Source organism: Onychostoma macrolepis, chromosome 02 (genome assembly GCF_012432095.1).
Source record: "Onychostoma macrolepis isolate SWU-2019 chromosome 02, ASM1243209v1, whole genome shotgun sequence".
Taxonomy (NCBI): domain Eukaryota; kingdom Metazoa; phylum Chordata; class Actinopteri; order Cypriniformes; family Cyprinidae; genus Onychostoma; species Onychostoma macrolepis.
Genome location: NC_081156.1, coordinates 15329216 through 15347507, shown reverse-complemented (window position 1 = coordinate 15347507; position 18292 = coordinate 15329216). Strand labels below are relative to the sequence as shown.

Below are 18292 nucleotides of genomic sequence, written 5' to 3'. Positions count from 1 at the left end.
ATAAATTTGATATTAAAACAAAGCAAATGTATCCACTACTTTTTATGACCTTTTAAATTCGTCAAATTAGACTGTGACATGAAATCACTATTACATTAACATTAGATTATACTGTATTCTTGTTTAGACACTGTATCTCTGAAACTCATCCAACAATTTGTCCAAACAGTGAATACAACCAAAATGTCTGCTGACATCTAGTGGTGAAAATATAAATCACAGATAATGTTACTGCTCAAAATGCCTGTAAATTGGGAGCAAGAACACCATGTTGACGGTTTGCCATAAATAATTATGCCAATGAACTCTTACACTAATCAAAACAGTTTGGTATTTATTAGTGCACTATAGAAATCTAATATAAACCAAATCACCTCTCCAAATACCCTAAAATGGGAGGAAAAAGTGAAGTGGAAAAGTGTTAAATCTACTTTTTTCCTTTTCTTTTCTTTTTTTGTCACAGACAAAAATATTTAAACCATTCACACATTTACCTGTGAAATGCTATGAGGAAAAAAAAAATCAAACTAAAACATTAATATGAAAAACAGGTTTATTTGTCTGTGTGCTAATGAAATTGAGTTTCAATTAAATTTTTTTTTGAGGAGATTCCACCGTCTCATACTGGGGTAGAGCTCGAAGTTTCCCACCATAACAACATGTTCAGAGAGTTACACAGGGTCTTCAGGCCTCACACGCCAGGGACTGGTTTACTGTCAGGCCTTCACTAACGTGCAGATCCACATAAACATGTGCTTCTGAGGAGTCTCCACAAGCTTTACCAAACCAGCACATTCAACAGGCTTCACTCAGACACAAGATGTATAAAAGGCCACAGCACATCAACGATTCAACAATATGCAGCAGAAAAATCAACTAAAAATAACTACAGTATGTCCTGATCACTTAATCTCAAACCAGATACTGATGAGTTTAATTTCAAAGACCAAAAAAAAAAAGATCAATGTCCATTATTGAGCACAAAAATTAATTGTGGTCCTTTGATTCAGTTTGAGATTTATACAAAAAAAGCAAATAGTGAAAATCTGGCTTTAAATATGAAACTACGAGTCTAAATTCGTTCTAACTTCTCACTAAGAAATTCTTCGACGCTGTCTGTGTTCCACTTGAGGATGCTGAGCTCCTCAGCAATGTTCCCGTTATCATCCAGCAGCTTTAGTACAGGGTCTGAGCCTCTCACATACTGCAATGAATGCAAAAAAAGCATCTAGAATTAACCAGTGTTTAAACCAAGTATAAAAGCAATACAATTTTTTTAGACAAATGTTGTGTTTGTATCAAATAAATTTTATTTTATATGCACACATACACTACTGTCCAAAAGTTAGGGGTCATTGAGATTTTTTTTTGTCTTTTTTTTAATGCATGTATTTTAAAAATGTATTTAATTTGGATTTTGTTTTATTTTAATGTAATTTCTGTGATGGCAAAGCTGAATTTTCAGCAGCCATTACTCCAGTCTCAAGTGTCACGTGATCTTTCAAAATCATTCTAATGTTGATTTGCTGCTCAAAAAAAAAAGCAAAACAACAGCATATTTGAAACAGAATTTGTTCATCTTTACTGTCACTTTTAATTGATTTAATATACCCTTGCTGAATTAAAGTATTCATTTCTTAATAATAAGTAATCATTTCTTTAAAAAAAAAAACCTTCGACTTTTAAACAGAAGTGTATGTCCATGCCCATGTTTATTATCTTTATAATTAATTAACTTTATTACTTATTAACTTTTACCTAAAATATTTCAGAAGAAAAAAAAAATTCTTTACCTTGATCTGAAGACCCCTGAACATCTTTGGCTTGTCACTCCTGACAAAAGCTGAAGGGAAATATAGTCGCAAAATTACTGTTTTGTAACAGGAGTGCAAAAGTTAACACTGATAATCTGTGCCACAAAACAACAGCGGCTACAAGAAAAACACCCTTTGAAGCATTTCAAATTAACTTCTATATTTATTATATAAAAATATATTTCTATATTTTTGTATAATCATCAAGCAGCACAACAATTATAAAGTGTCAGTTACTCATACTTGAGGCCAAATCCTCAACCTACCTTGGACTTGAGGGAACCTCCCCAATTTTCATCCACAGACCTCAAGGATGGCTCCTGGATAGAGCTGTCAAAGAAAAAGAAAAGACAATTATACATTAATCTGGCTACAGACAGATTTTCACATTGACAAAACTAATAAATATGTCGGTCGTTATAATTGCTTAATTAAAGTCAAGTGATATGACTCAAAATAATCAAGACTGTGGCCTCTGGCTTGTATCTAAATATCAGTGCCAAATTTTTCATTGTTTGGAGGGTAGAACTGCAGGAAAGCTTCACTATAGCTCCAGCACTTTATGTTCAGTGAAAGAAAATGACCTTGTGATTTGACACAGAAGCTGAACTCACCTTCCTAGACTCCAGCTGAGCCTCCTCTTGACAGCACTGCCTGCAGGGAAGGTCTAACTGGCCCAGGCTGAACTGACCCAGGAGATCACAGGAGCTGCACAGGAGATTGCTGGAGAAGCCCATCTCCCTGCAGGCCTCAGAGGAGAGCTCCGCTCCATAAGATGCCAGCTAAGCCAGAAAGATTTACAACACATTTTACACGTGAAACAAGCAGTAGATGAAAATCTTTAAGCACCTACACCAGTTGACCTTTAAGTCAACACCTGAAACCTGTTGGAATTTCTCAGCTGTTTTCTGAGAGCATCTTTGATTTTAATGACCCTCAAATGCAATGTCAAAGAACAAGGCAAATTGAGGGTAAAGCACAGGTGCAGGAATTTGCAAGCTCTGGCTACACAGCTATGATAACAAGACTATATTGTTCATGCGGTTGACACATTTCACTTCCTAGTTACAAACAATATAAATGATCAAATAAATAAATAGAATAGTTGACATTTTCATTTAAGAATAAGCACAAACATTAAAAAAAGTGAAATTATTTTGGACTGCAGGAAGATTTGAACTTTTGAGACCAGTGTAATTATAGTTATTTTAAAACTGAAAGTAAAATTAAAACCATAAAATAATGTTAATTGAAATAAAATAAAAAAATTTAATTTATTTTAGCTAGTTGCCAATGCAACATGTTTAACTTGATGAACTAAAACAGAAATAAAATATTTCTATATATATATATATAATAAAAACCTTAACTAAAATTTAAATAAAAACTTTCCAATGTTTAAAAAAAATAAATAAATACTATAACTATAATACCATCTCAGTTGATAATAAAATAACACAGACTTTATAATTGAATTGCAATGACTTAAAAATAGTTTGGACCTGGAATCTGATTGAATTTCATTTTTCATACCCCATAATATCGTCCTTTCTAAGTTTAATCAACAAGCCCTTATAGTATGGAATGATTTTTTTTTATATATCCACACAAGATAATGAAATAACACTTAGTGAATTTGCTTCCTGGTTTCCAGCATTTATCAGCTACTCTCGGAAAATCCCCAAAACTGCGAGAAAAAAAAATACACCTCCACTTGTGTAAACATACAGGAAAACATATTTTACATCACCGTAATGTTTATTTTAAAAGTTAATTATGTGTATTTACAAGTTCATTTTATTATTTTATTTTATTTTTTGCCGATAAACAAACATTACCTAACAGTTTAAGAATTGAATCATAACGGATCATATGAAATTACTGTCTCAGACTTTTGCGGTAGGTGCAAAGTTAGTTAATGTTACGGTTAGAAATTAAATCCGCGATATTATACAGATTTGCATACGTTACATTTACAGTATCAGCCGGTTGAGCCACGTCATTAGCTAGCATTAGCGAGCCGGCTAACCAGCGCCTTTAACGTAAATACTCCATATTTTACATCGACACGTGGAACACTTGTCATTGTATAGTATCTACTTTCAAAGATGAAAATGTACAGATATGGCTTATTCACCTACCGTTTGTAACAACGGCAGTAACCAAAGCAGGTACAGCTCCCCCGCCATGAGTGTTTCTCTTCCACCACCCGCCGAGCTCAGCAGGAAGCGCGTCACATCACACACTCCGAGCTTATTAATAAAAGTCCTACTGTAAACAACAAGCTGTTCCCCCTTGATTTAAAGAAAGATCAAACTGTTTTAACAATTGGCCACAAAAATAATAAACAATAATAGGCATATTCTTTTTAAATAAGCTGAATTTACAGATTCTTTACTACTTGGCAACATTTTCTAACCTTTGTGGAGAACACTCCTGCTGAAGATTTGTATGTACACTGTATTTTTGTAAAAGTCTGACTAGTATAGGGTTGGGTCTGTTTGTTTGTTTTTTGTTTTGTTCTTTTTTTAAAAGTTCTGTTCTATTGCTCTATGTAAAAAAAATAAAAATAAAATAAAAAAGATTGGAAATAAAAATAAGCTGAAGGAGTGTCTAGATTTGTCATGCATTCATCATCACTTCAAACGTACAATGGTTTAGGAAGAGTTTGGATAAATTTGATTGAATTTCTTTTTTATACCTCATAGTATTGTTCTTTCTAAATTTTATCAACACGCTTTTGTGGCATGGAAGTTGTGTTATGTGCAGAATTGGAAATATAAGGGGATTTTATATGTGATCTTTTGCGTATTTATATGCAATAAAATATTTTTTCAAAAATTACAGAAAATATCTGTATGAACAGTTGACTAAATGTGGTGTGTTTTTGTCTGGACAGTGGACAGGAGTCGTATTTGAGTGAAGTGAGATTATCCAGTTTTTTTTTATTATTATTTATTTATTTTTATTGCAAAACTTGTAGAAACATACAGAAACATGGAAGCGAGACATTAATATTCCAGCAAAGAGCAATCATAAAAATAAGACCAGAGTGATATTATCCAGTCATAGAGCGACAGCTGACCCACCGACGAATGCGCATGCGCACTGACACAACGTGCCTATACTTCCCAGGATTTATCAACAACTGAACGTACACTACAGCTGCTATTCAAGCGAAGCGTAGTCTGAGCTGTTCGGATTCAATAAACATACAACATTTTACGCGGAACTGTTTTTGTTGCGGTAGTAAGTGTCCACTGTGGTGTAGTTTGCTGTGAGTGTTTATATTCGATTGTGGGAATCATGGAATAGCAGCACTGCTCTTTGCATCCATGAACTGTGTGTCATAAAGTTCTCGGTCACGGCATGTACTCTCTGTGCTGGATTTTTTGATGGGGCTTTTAAGGTTAAAGATGCCGCCGAAGTTTCAGCTCCTGGCTCTGTTGGCCTTCGCCATTGCGATGATCTTTTTGGAAAACCAAATTCAGAAGCTTGAGGAGTCACGGGGGAAGCTGGGTAAGAATCTTTCCTTTCCAACAAGGTATCTTGAGATCATTTGTAGACTAGAAACCAGAAAAGTCTGGTTTGCGCCAGTTTGTCAACATTATCATGGTGTGATTTGTTTTCCTAAGTACTATTTTAAAGGAGGTAATTAGCATTCGTGTGTTTGGACTACATGGTCCATCATGTCTCAGGCGGCAGCTGCATTTTCATTCAAGCAAGATCCAGTATAAGTTTTGACTCACTTAGTTGTGCAATGGATATTTTCCTTCGTCAGTATTCAAGCATGTATCTGTTGCACTACTAGCTACTGCATCAGACATGCCACTCACTTATGCTTGAGTCTTCAGGGACAAAACACTGAAACCAAGACATTATTGTGGATTAATCTTGCCCGTTAATATGGCTCAACACTGTCAGACATAAAAGCATGTCATTATTTAATTATTATAAACACTGACCAATAACAAAATCACTTCAGTGAATGAATTGAAACTACAGGGTGCTTTCAAATAGATTTTCACCTCCATCTACTGAATTGTTACCATAACAAATATTAAACAGAGAAGCCATTGTGTTTTTCTTTTTCTTTTCTTTAATGCTGTTTCTAGTTATTAACAGGACCTGCTTAAAATTAGAGGAATTATCTTAAAATCTTATTCGCACTACCGTTCAAAGAGTTGGTACGATTTTCACATGTAGACTAAATTAATAAAATGACTTTCAGATAACTCATAAAATGGATGTACTATTTATATATTGAGGTACAAGAAAGATTTATGCAACAACCTCTAACCAAGACAAAATTTAGTGTTACACATTATTTACTAGTGTAAACAACCATTTAAAATGTTGGGGTTCAAATTGCTTTTATTGGACAAGCATGCATTAAATTTATCAAAAAAATACATTTATGTTACAAAATTTCTATTTCAAATAAATGCTGTTCTTTAGAACTTCCTATTCATCAAAAAAATCAACAACAATAAAAAAAATCACAGAAATATTAAGCAGCACAACTGTTTTCAGCGGTTATAATAATTTTAAACAAATTCCTGAGGCGTGAATCAACACATTTGAATGATTTCTGAAGGATCATTACATTTTAGATGTAATGTATTATTAAAATAGACAACTTATTTTATGATACTTCACAATATTACTTTTTTTTTTTACCGTGAATGAAATACAGCCATGGTGACCTTCTTTCAAAAACAAAAATCCTACCAGCCCCAAACATCTGACAGTAGTGTATGTGAGTTTGCATACCGTGGCTTTGCCACAGGATGAAATATATATGTTTAGCATTTAATAATGGGTCAAATATGTTAAGATGTCCGCATCAAAACAAATTTACAAAAGTGATTTTATGTCTATAGAAAGTACATTAAATGAAGGTAAAATGTCTACTTTTAAGGTTTCAAATAAATTTTTGGAGAATAAAATGTCAAAATTTGGTTGAAATAATGTTACATTGTCATTCAGTGTAACACAATATTTATGTAAAAATTCTAACAACATGCTTATTCTGACTTGTACATATTAATATATATATATATATATATATATATATATAAGGGAGCATATTACATTTTATTGTGTTTTAAATTAGTAAAAAATTCTTACTGACAAATGGGCAAAACCTAGGATAGTGGCGAATTTTAAAAATTAATTAGTATTTGGGGTGAAAGTAATTAGTCTTTTAATATGTCATAAATATGCCTGACAATATTGTTACACTTAATGACATTTTAGTGGCCTTCTGTAAATGTATGATATTTATTTTTTTTCTCAGAAAAACAAAATTGCAATTAAATTAAACAGAAAACTTTTTTAAAAAATTTGGGGGGAAAACAACAATTTAAAGCAGTATTACACTTATTGTTTTTATGCTCAAACCCTTTTTTGTCTTTGACCCTAATACAAATATAATTGCCTACGATTATAAAAACTGTAGAACCCACGCAAGCTGAGTGAATAGGTGGTGTAGGTGAAATAGCAGTTTTATAAATGCTATCATACAAGTATTCATAAATATCTCACAGTGTTGACAAAACATCCAGAATTATCTAAGTTAAGAATACCTTCAAACCTTTTGCACGTCTAAGTAAAATATTTTCTGCTTATCACGACTAATCGATTTGAAATGAACAAAATCAGTTATTTTAAACATCTGCAAAGTACACGCGCCAGCAGGGCTTTTGTATTTTGGTTGAGTGCTGTGATTCCAAACACAGGCCACATGTCAAAGCCACATGCCTAGAGCGATCGGATATGGGCTATTTCATGTCCAATACAGGCTATTCTGAATGCTTCTCCGTTTGGACTGTAATGCATCATATCTGTTTCACAGAGCTGCATCTCTGCCGTGCTCAAGTTATTATAATGCTTTGTTTGAATAAGCGACGTTCTTTCCATTAAAAATTGGCAAGCTGCTGTTGTTTGGGTTAGCTGGTTCCCACCATCCACGCTGAGTTACTCGCATCACCTAACAGCTTTTTGCTCTATGAATAGTTGCGCAACTGCAGAGGAACATGAAACCTGTTAGCAGGCGGAAAGGTGAGAGGAAGGTTTCCATCTGGTTAGACCTGGAGAAAGCTGTCAGTCACAGCGCTGCATAAATTGATGTTTTTGAAGCTGTCATCCTGTCGCACATCTTGTTTGACTGTGAACAAATGGAGTCTTTAGCACATACCTAGTGTAAACTGTTTTATTAATTTGACTCAATACTTCAGCAGTGTTTTTTTGACTATATTTCATGTCACATTTCGATATGTTGATTGCTGATTTATTATCGTTCCATTTGCTCTATTGATGGCATCTGACATGCACTTTCACGGTTCATGAGCTTCGGAAAGTTATTTGATATCTAACCTGATAGTAATTTGTCTCCATTTGCTAATGGAAGTTCTGGGATTCCCTTTGAACATGTTTGAGATCGGTACTGTTTTTAGCCCAGATGGGACTGTGAAAGAAGCTAAGCCTGTGTGTTATGGCTTGGCACCAACACATTGACTACTGTACATTTTTAGATCCAGAATAGCCGTGTTTATGATGCTTAAAGACTTTGAAAGCGCTGTTGATTGTTGAAGGTTTCAGAGCCAGCGGATGACATATAAACTAAACAAATACTTTTAACAAAAACCTTTATAATATGAATAGATTTATAAGATGTGTGCATTTTTAATGTTTGGTTTAAATAAATATTAATATATAAAAGTACCAACATTTACACTACCATTCAATAGTTGGTGGCTGGTAAGATGTATGAAAGAAGTCTCTTAAGCCTGCATTTATTTGATCAAAAATACCGTCAAAACAGTCAAATTGTGAAGTATTATTAGAATTTAACTCTGAAAAAAATAACTTTTAAAATGTTTTACTGTAAAATAGTTTAATATTTTAAAATGTAATTTAATCTTGTGATGGCAAAGATGAATTATTAGCAGCAGCCTTTATTTCAGTTTTCAGTGTCACATGAGCCTTCAGAAATCATTCATGCTGATTTGAAACATTTCTTATCAATGTTGAAAACATTTGTGCTGCATAATATATTTTTGGATAGCATAATGCAGTCTTGATCACAATTCAGGATCTGCAAAAAAAAAATCTTGATGAATAGAAAGTTTAATTGAAACACTGTAGAAATCTCTTGCAACATTATAAATGTCTTTACTATCACTTTAGATCAATGTAATGCGTCCTTGCTGGATAAAACTAAAAGTATTGATTTCTTTAAAGAAAATCTTTCTGTCCCCAATATTCTGAATGTGTACACTAAATACTATGTGTAAAATTGAATTTTGACTTATGAAGTTACATAAGTTTCTCATACCTCAATATGTAAATTGTAAATCCATTTTATTGACAGATCAATACAGTTTAGTCTACGTGTAATGATGATAATTTCAAATTGGTGGTAATGCCCTTTCAGTTTAAGCATACTAGTCTTATGAATAGCATGAAGTCTAACACATACAACAATTCTTGGTGTCGGTTGGTGTGTCCTGTTGTGTGTAACCAGATGGTATGTAACCTGTGGCAGATCATGAGCTCAGTGCTTTACTAACTGTTTATTAAAACTTCAAAGCCCCCCTGAATACAAAAGGCGCACAGCTGCTTGCATTTCTTAGTCGATTTTTATGGCCTCTTTGTATAGACAGGGCATACTTCAGGTCTGTTTTTCTTTTGCACCGCACGCACTACTCCATTTCTCTGACTCAGCCTTAGTCATTCTGCCAAGGCTGTAAATGTTCTTGTGGCATGATAATGCCACTTCTGGAGCTAACAAGCTTGAACATAAAATGACCCCTCAGTGACCTCCACGTTGTAGAGTCTCTCAGAGGCAAAAATGACTGAAAGAATGATTTGTTCTTTCTAAGGAAGGACTGTAACCTGATTTGAATCATTGAAAAGACATCAGTCAGAGTATAACTTGGCAGGTTTGGCAGCTGACTGCAATAAATCCTCTGCTCCTCCTGGGCAGCTTGACACTTGTAGATATTAAATTTCATTCCCTCATCTTATTATTTTTGGCCTTTACTGGAACAAGACACTCAACTTAACATTAACAATTTTTGCACTGTCATTTCACATTAGGGCTGCAACAAACGATTATTTTGATAATCGATTAATCTAACGATTATTGGACCGATTAATCGGCTAATCATCGATTATTTCACTGATTAATCAATAGACTTTGATTATTCAGCTTTTGCAATTAGTTAAAATATTAAGTTATACATATTCTAACATAAAGGTCAATTCAGCTTTAGAAAAGCATATTATGTAATTACAATTATTATACAATTAATTGGTAACGCTTTACAATAAGGTTCATTGGTTAACATTAGTTAACATGAACTAAGAATGAACAATACTTCTACAGCATTTATTAATATTGATTAATGTTAATTTCAGCATTTACTAATGCATTTATAAAAATCACAAGTTGTTTTTTAACAAAATGCACTGTGAACTAACATGAACAAACAATGAATAACTGAATTTTTATTAACCAACATTAGCAAAGATTAATACATGAATTTAATAAATGTATTGTTCATTGTTCATTCATGTTAATTAATACATTACAATAGTGTTACCAATTCATTATACAAATAGATGTATTTGGCACACAAAATGAGACACTCTCTCACCATTTAATTAGCTACATGGAAAAGTAACACATCATTCTGCCTAACATCTCCTTTAGTAAGTGATAAGAATCAAAATAAAGGTAAGTGATGAGATGCTTTGGATAAACTATTTTATTCAAAACATGTCTTAAAATAGCCTACCGTATAGGGTTATGATAATGATTTCTATAAAACAAACTATCACTTTAATTAAATATTTAATAAAAAAACATTTTATCATTAGCTAGCTCCACACTGGAGAGCTGATTTTTTTCAGAAAATCAAGTTGTAATTCTAACTGAAAGCGACACTGACTCTGGGTTTTCATGTTTAAAACTGTAAAGCTGCTTGATTTAAGGCTATCTATTGCATAAAGTACTATATAAATAAACATGATGTGACCGGACTTTACTGGAGTAACGTTACGTTACTAAAAAGCAGAGCTCATGCAAACGTCCACATCGTTGTAATCAGATGCATTTTTAACTGCTGCTTTCACACTGCTGTCAGTTTTTGTTGTTTATTTTGTTACTGAGAGGAAAGCGCGCAATATATATTTACATATTCATCAAACGCGGTTAGGTTCGGGTGCGTCTTCTTCTCTTGAATTGCATCCAGGAGGGATGAATTACAGTCTTGCGCTACAGCGCCACACTGGTCAAACCGCAGTATTGCAGGCTCTTACATTAGGTCATGTGAGATCGACAACAAAAATATTTGTCGACAATTTTTTGTTGTTGATAATGTCGACTAATCGTTTCAGCCCTATTTCACATGCATTATTATGTTGCATGTTTTATGTGTTTATGATCTAAAAATATATAATTGGGTCAAAGACAAAAAAAAAAAAAGTCTCCATTATTTAAAAAATATAAAAATGTAGTTTAAAATGCATGTTAAGTTCTTAAAAATGTAATATTTTTATATTAGTTTGAATTGTTTATTTATTTATTTACAAAAGTTTACATATACCACATTTTTTCATTTTATGTATAGGTCTTTTTGCTTATGCATGTTCTGTAAAGCCCCCTTTCCATTAAACACATTTTATTGGACTGTCCCAGTTTTAATGCAAGTAGAACACACTTCTAGCTCACTCATAGAATTGTTTAGTAAGATTTTACCTGAAAATATTTTTTATCATATGTTAATTTAAAAAAATCTTGTATAATTTTGTTTATTTGGTTTTATTTTGTGCTTGTAAATTGTTTTATTCCAGCTCTGTTTTTTCCATGAAGATAGCCTTATGCTGATGGCAATAAAAATAAACAACTAACTAAATAACTATATGTAAAAGTTAAAACATGCTTGTCTTAGTAGAGATGTGTTCATGTGTTTTTCTTTTTTTCTTTTATTTCTTTCTTTTCATGTGTTTTTGAATAATGTCATTGATCCTAACCCTAACTTTACAGCAGAAAAAAAACATGTTTACAGCCTGGTGCAAAAAATGATTTTGGTCTATATAGCTAATTTTGCCTTTCATGACAACTGTGAGGGGGGTGAATTTTTTTATAACTCATCCGTTTAAATTATATTAAGCCTTAAAGTTCTGCATAATTAAGGGCGTGGCCACTTGAGTGACATGTGGACTGCTGCTCTGCTCCAGTGTGTGAAACTTAGAAAACTGTCTTTAAACATAAAAATAATATATAATGTTTGGAAAATGGCGCATCCTTTTAAATATCTAAAAGTACACTGTAAAAACAAAAACCGTAAAAAAACGGATAATGTACTGGCAGAAAATTACCAGGACATTTCCTTCAACATTAAAAAGGAAAATTCTGTAGATTTACATTTTCTTCTGTACCATAAACGGACAATCCGTTTTGCAGAAATTTCTAAAAAATTATAGCATAGGCCAGTCTTTAGTAGCAAATAAATCCAGTACAATATATACAAATTGAACATGGTTTATTTTTACCTCATGTAAACATTCTTAAAAGTGCGTTCAGTAGCTTTTATTTGCCTTTAACAGGTGAAGACAAAAATATTATTACATCAATTAATTTAACAATGTGTTTTAGTTTTAAACGGCACCAGGCAGAAAAAAAGAAAACATGAGCAGCTACTTGTACAATATTGGTGTTGCACCAAATAGTGGTCACAAAGATAAACTTCACTGTGAAACAGTCAAGATTCAAAACATTTTCAGATACATGGGAAAAAATTAATACAAAGACAGGGCTGTCATTAATAACAATTGCTACAGACTTCTAGTCAATAGTCAAGTGAAATGTTATTTAAAAGGACAGTTCACATCAAAAATGTGAATTCTGTCATCTACAATTGACATGGTACTGCAAAAAAAAAAAAAAAACTTTCTTGTGCATCATTTGAAAATAAAGAACAAAGATTCATGCACTCATGCCTGACATTTCAATGTGAAACTAAGAGAACTATACAATCTAAATTAAGAGCAGGGCTCCAAGTGTTTGTGTGCTTTTAGTATCTCTTGCCATGTGCCAGCTTGGGGAAACTACTTCTTTTTTTTTTTCCTTTTGCTGCATGTTCAGTCCAAGTTCCATGTTGAGATTTGAAAAAAGCTCAAATTGTACATGGATTCTCGAAGTTGTTCATACATGAGTCTTGGAAGCGTAGGTTCCCTTCATCTGAACCGTCGACCCTCGTTCAGGATTTCTTCACAGGAAGACTGGAAATGACAAGAAATTAAATGAATGAAAGTGAAGTATAGAGTAACGTGTAGAACAGGTTGAGATTGAATTATCAAGTTCCAGTTCAAACATTGTTTAGAAAATGCTAAACTTGCATTTCCAGTGGTCTCCAATTGTATCCGTCATGTGATCTTGTCAACAATGTTTTATGATATACTTCAAGGGTTACTCCCCCAAAATGAAAATTCTGTCATTAATCACTTTCCCCCATGTCGTTCCAAACCCGTAAAAGCTTTGTTCGTCTTCAGAACACAATTTAAGATATTTTGGCCCAGAAAAGTATGAAAAGCATCGTCAAAATAGTGCATCTGCCATCAGTGGTTCAATCTGAACTTTATGAAGTGATGAAAATACTTTTTGTACACAAAGAAAATAAAAATAACGACTTTATTCAACAATTCGTCGCATCTGCATCACAGTAGCGCCATTTTGGAGAATATTCGCTAAACACAAACTGTGTACGCTGTTCTGTGTCAGCCGCACCACACGGATACGCTGTTTTTGTTAAATAACGACTTGAATAAAGTTATTTTTATTTTCTTTGCGTACAAAAAGTATTCTCATCACTTCATAAAGTTCAGATTGAACCACTGATGGCAGATGGACTGTTTTAACAATGTACTTATACTACGTTTCTGTGCCTTAAACGTATAAGGACCTTTGCTGTCTATGGAGAGTCAGAAAGCTCTCAGACTTCATCAAAAATATCGTAATTTGTGTTGCAAAGATGAACAAAGGTCTTATGTGTTTGGAACGACATGAGGGTGAGTAATTAATGACAGAATTTTCATTTTTGAGTGAACTAACCCCTTTGATTATTTTCAACTAAACAGCAACACAACAAAATGCTTTATACACAGTTTCATTACATATGTTCCTTACATTTGTATGAATTCCAACGTAGGTGCCATCTCCTCTGGATGTTTTATGTTTAAAATAAAATGAAGAGAATGTGTAGCTCAGCCACAATGGGGGAGGAAATGAGAACTTCTTGAATGACAGCAATCTGGAATCACCAATAACAATAAAAAAATAAGAAATTATAAACACCACATTGTAAATTCAGAAAGCCACTCCAAACATTGATGAAATATTTCCTACACAAAGAACTTCAATAACAAAGTCAACTGAATAAACGACTCATAAACGAAATTACTAATTTTTGTCAGTATTGAACATCCCTAAAGGTAAATAAAAATGGAAGCATATGGGTAGCAAAATTCAATTTGAAATATGCAAAATGACAATGCATTGCAATACATAAAATGGCAGTGTAGTTCTGTATTTTTATTTACATTTTGCCATACATGTGTCCAAATTTTAGTGTAAAATGAAAATTCAGTTATATAATTTACATTTGCCATTTTCTACACTAGTTTTAATATGCAAATTAAAAAAACATATTTTAACACTTTATAAGTTAATTCACAATATTAAGTTAATTAAAACAAAAATTATTACCCAAATTGATTAGATGTGTTTAACATGTCCAAGCAAAAACTGTAGCAAAATTATCATTTAAATGCTGTTTTTCCTAAATGCATTTAGACTTAGGGGTAGAACACTTGGGATTGCATTTTCATCATAATACCGCATGATAATTGTAGAAAAATGCAGTGAGAATTTGAGGATGCATTCTGAGCCAAGGGTGCAGCAAAAGGGTAGCAAAATTCTGATTTAAATGTCTTTTATTTTTCTTAAATGCATTGACACTTACATATAAGACATTTCAATAACATTTTCATTTAATACCCCGCAATGAATAAGTCAATGTGGAAAGCGTTTGATTGACGGTGAATATTGACCTATTGTGCGTCCTGTTGCTGAGCCCCACCTAACGATTGACAGGTCAGGGGCGTGTTGCATTTTCAAATGCATTTCAAATCCACATTGACTTTAAATTCATAGCGAGGTATTAAATGAAAATGCAATTGAAATGTCTTATATGTAAGCGTCAATGCAGTTAAGAAAAATAAAAGACATTTAAATCACCATTTCGCTACCCTTTTGCTGCACCCTTGGCTCAGAATGCATCCTGAAATTCTCACTGCATTTTTCTACAATTATCATGCGGTATTATGATGAAAATGCAATCCCAAGTGTCCTTAAGTCTAAATGCATTTAGGAAAATAGCAATTAAATGATAATTTTACTACAGTCTTGGTTTGGACATATTAAACATATCTAATCAATTTGTGTAATACATTTTCATTTTGCAACTTATAAAGCGTTAAAATATGATTTTATTTTGTGTATTAAAACTAGTGTAGGAAATGGCAAACGTAAATTATATAATTGAATTTTCATTTTGCACTAAATATTGCACATATGTATGGGAAAATGTCAATTTAAATACAGAAATGCATTGCCATTTTGCATTTCAAACTGAATTTTGCTCCCCATATGCTTCCATAAATAAAAACTGTAGTGTTAATAAATAAAACAGAATACAAACCCTTGATAAGAATGCAGGGGGTACTTGGGATGCACAATACAGCAGCAATTACGACCTGTCATTAGAAAAGAAAACAGAAGAAACAATTAATGTCATGAACTGCTGTCCCTTTAAAACATGACTCACATCGACGCACATCTGACACATCCCAACTTTACATCAGTCAAGACGTTTTAACTTATTTAAAACTGTCACTAGCCAAAAATGGTCAATTTGACATAATTTTGTGTGCTTTTGTCCGTGTAAGTGCGAGAGAACTCGATGTGCTCCTGACGCGCTTCGAACAAACTTCGTGTGTGTGTGTAACAAACAAGACAATAAAATGTCTAAACCTAACGTTACTTCGTTTGGCAGAAAAGTTGTGTTATCCTTGAAGAATTCCGCGATGTCAGATCTTCACCTAGTCATATAATCTCTTTTAAAGAATAATAAAAAAAAAGTCGTAATGGTATCTTCTTTTCTTGACTATTCCTCTGCCAGCTTCTGTTGAAGGCATAAAGCGCTCTAAACACAGTTGTACGACACTTCAGATTTAACATTATCACAGCTGCTTAATATCACCTCAGTAACGTTAACATGCCGGATGCTTTGCAAATGCACCGCATCAACAACAATTAAAAGTTAATAAACTTATTTATAAAACTGAAAGTGAGCACACTGTAACACATAACTTACCTCCACGTCGAGTGATATGTGATGGTGTGCTGAAAATGTCAAATGCGACGGCTCCGACATTCATTTGGCAAACAAGGAAGACAGCAACTAAGTTAACGTTACAGTTTGTTACATTTAACAAAATATAATTTACCACGGAAGTGTAAAAGCGGTTCCTCAAACTCGAAATCCGACTTTAAAATGAAATTTTTACAGAGACTATCTCTGTGAATAATGGCGCCTGCTCAAGCACCGTTTTCGCGCCGATAATCGACTGAGCTTCTTGTTCCCACAATGCAAAGCGTAATTAAAAAAATACAGAAAAACACCTGTAAAAACTAAATACGGAAAATTCCTTCAAATTATTACTGTATATTGTACTGTATTTTTACGGAATTTTTTTACAGTGTAGACTCTTAATATCAGTCAGTCAAGCTACCCTGAGCCTAGGTATCGGAATCGGTATCGGGAAGGGAAAAAGGGTATCGGAACATCTCTAATGCTTATATGACTAGATTTCTGGTTTTGTTTCTTTTTGCTGTTCTCAGGAAAAGTGTAGATGTGAATTGCTCAGAAAAACACTACAGTAACTGCAGAAATTCCTTTTAAGTAATGTTTTCTGGGTACAAGAAAATTCTGTGACATTTAATAAGTCATTGTACTTCTGAAGAGGTTCTTTTCAAAGAACACAGTGTTGTAAAGGCCATTAGAAGTGAATATCAGCAGTCTTCCATAGCATCAGTTACACACAGTCAGCCAGAGGGCCCTCTTGCTGCCTGTCCGTTTTTAAAAGAACGCTTTCACTCCGCATAATGCAGCAGTTGTGTGCCTATCAAGTAGGAAATAGGTAATGAGTCAGGGTGTTTTTCTCATTAACTTGCAATTATATTATTACATTAGGCTGGGTATTGCAGCAATAATGAGATGGTGAAACAGTCTGCAACATGCACGTCTACCCATAAACCCAGATGACACTTTTACCTCAGTAAAAAATTTCCCATTACAGCTCATCACATATACAGGTGCTGGTCATATAATTAGAATATCATCAAAAAGCTGATTTATTTCACTAATTCCATTCAAAAAGTGAAACTTGTATATTATATTCATTCATTACACACAGACTGATATATTTCAAATGTTTATTTCTTTTAATTTTGATGATTATAACTGACAACTAAGGAAAATCCCAAATTCAGTATCTCAGAAAATTAGAATATTACTTAAGACCAATACAAAGAAAGGATCTTTAGAAATCTTGGCCAACTGAAAAGTATGAACATGAAAAGTATGAGCATGTACAGCACTCAATACTTAGTTGGGGCTCCTTTTGCCTGAATTACTGCAGCAATGCGGCGTGGCATGGAGTCGATCAGTCTGTGGCACTGCTCAGGTGTTATGAGAGCCCAGGTTGCTCTGATAGTGGCCTTCAGCTCTTCTGCATTGTTGGGTCTGGCATATCGCATCTTCCTCTTCACAATACCCCATTGATTTTCTATGGGGTTAAGGTCAGGCAAGTTTGCTGGCCAATTAAGAACAGGGATACCATGTTCCTTAAACCAGATACTGGTTGCTTTGGCACTGTGTGCAGGTGCCAAGTCCTGTTGGAAAATGAAATCTGCATCTCCATAAAGTTGGTCAGCAGCAGGAAGCATGAAGTGCTCTAAAACTTCCTGGTATACGGCTGCGTTGACCTTGGACCTCAGAAAACACAGTGGATCAACACCAGCAGATGACATGGCACCCCAAACCATCACTGACTGTGGAAACTTTACACTGGACCTCAAGCAACGTGGATTGTGTGCCTCTCCTCTCTTCCTCCAGACTCTGGGACCCTGATTTCCAAAGGAAATGCAAAATTTACTTTCATCAGAGAACATAACTTTGGACCACTCAGCAGCAGTCCAGTCCTTTTTGTCTTTAGCCCAGGCGAGACGCTTCTGACGCGGTCTGTTGTTCAAGAGTGGCTTGACACAAGGAATGCGACAGCTGAAACCCATGTCTTGCATACGTCTGGGCGTAGTGGTTCTTGAAGCACTGACTCCAGCTGCAGTC

At 33.8% G+C, this 18292-nt stretch overlaps 2 protein-coding genes across 2 annotated transcripts in view; one reads left to right on the top strand and one right to left on the bottom strand.

Annotated features, from left to right (window-relative positions):
* Positions 1–539: 539 nt before the first annotated feature.
* Positions 540–4112, bottom strand: selenof (selenoprotein F). The gene is made up of 5 exons (XM_058749033.1): positions 3956–4112; positions 2429–2596; positions 2081–2144; positions 1794–1843; positions 540–1204 (listed from the first exon to the last, which is right to left on the bottom strand). The coding sequence occupies exons 1-5, from the start codon at positions 4001–4003 to the stop codon at positions 1073–1075; spliced, it is 462 nt and encodes a 153-aa protein (XP_058605016.1). The 5' UTR covers positions 4004–4112; the 3' UTR covers positions 540–1072.
* Positions 4113–4247: 135 nt separating this feature from the next.
* The window catches only part of hs2st1a (heparan sulfate 2-O-sulfotransferase 1a), a 33667-nt gene continuing 19622 nt past the window's right edge, over positions 4248–18292 (top strand). Inside the window, exon 1 of the mRNA XM_058749022.1 lies at positions 4248–5333. Within this exon, the coding sequence (XP_058605005.1) occupies positions 5210–5333 (124 nt within the window). The 5' untranslated portion in view covers positions 4248–5209. The remainder of the gene's footprint in view (positions 5334–18292) is intronic.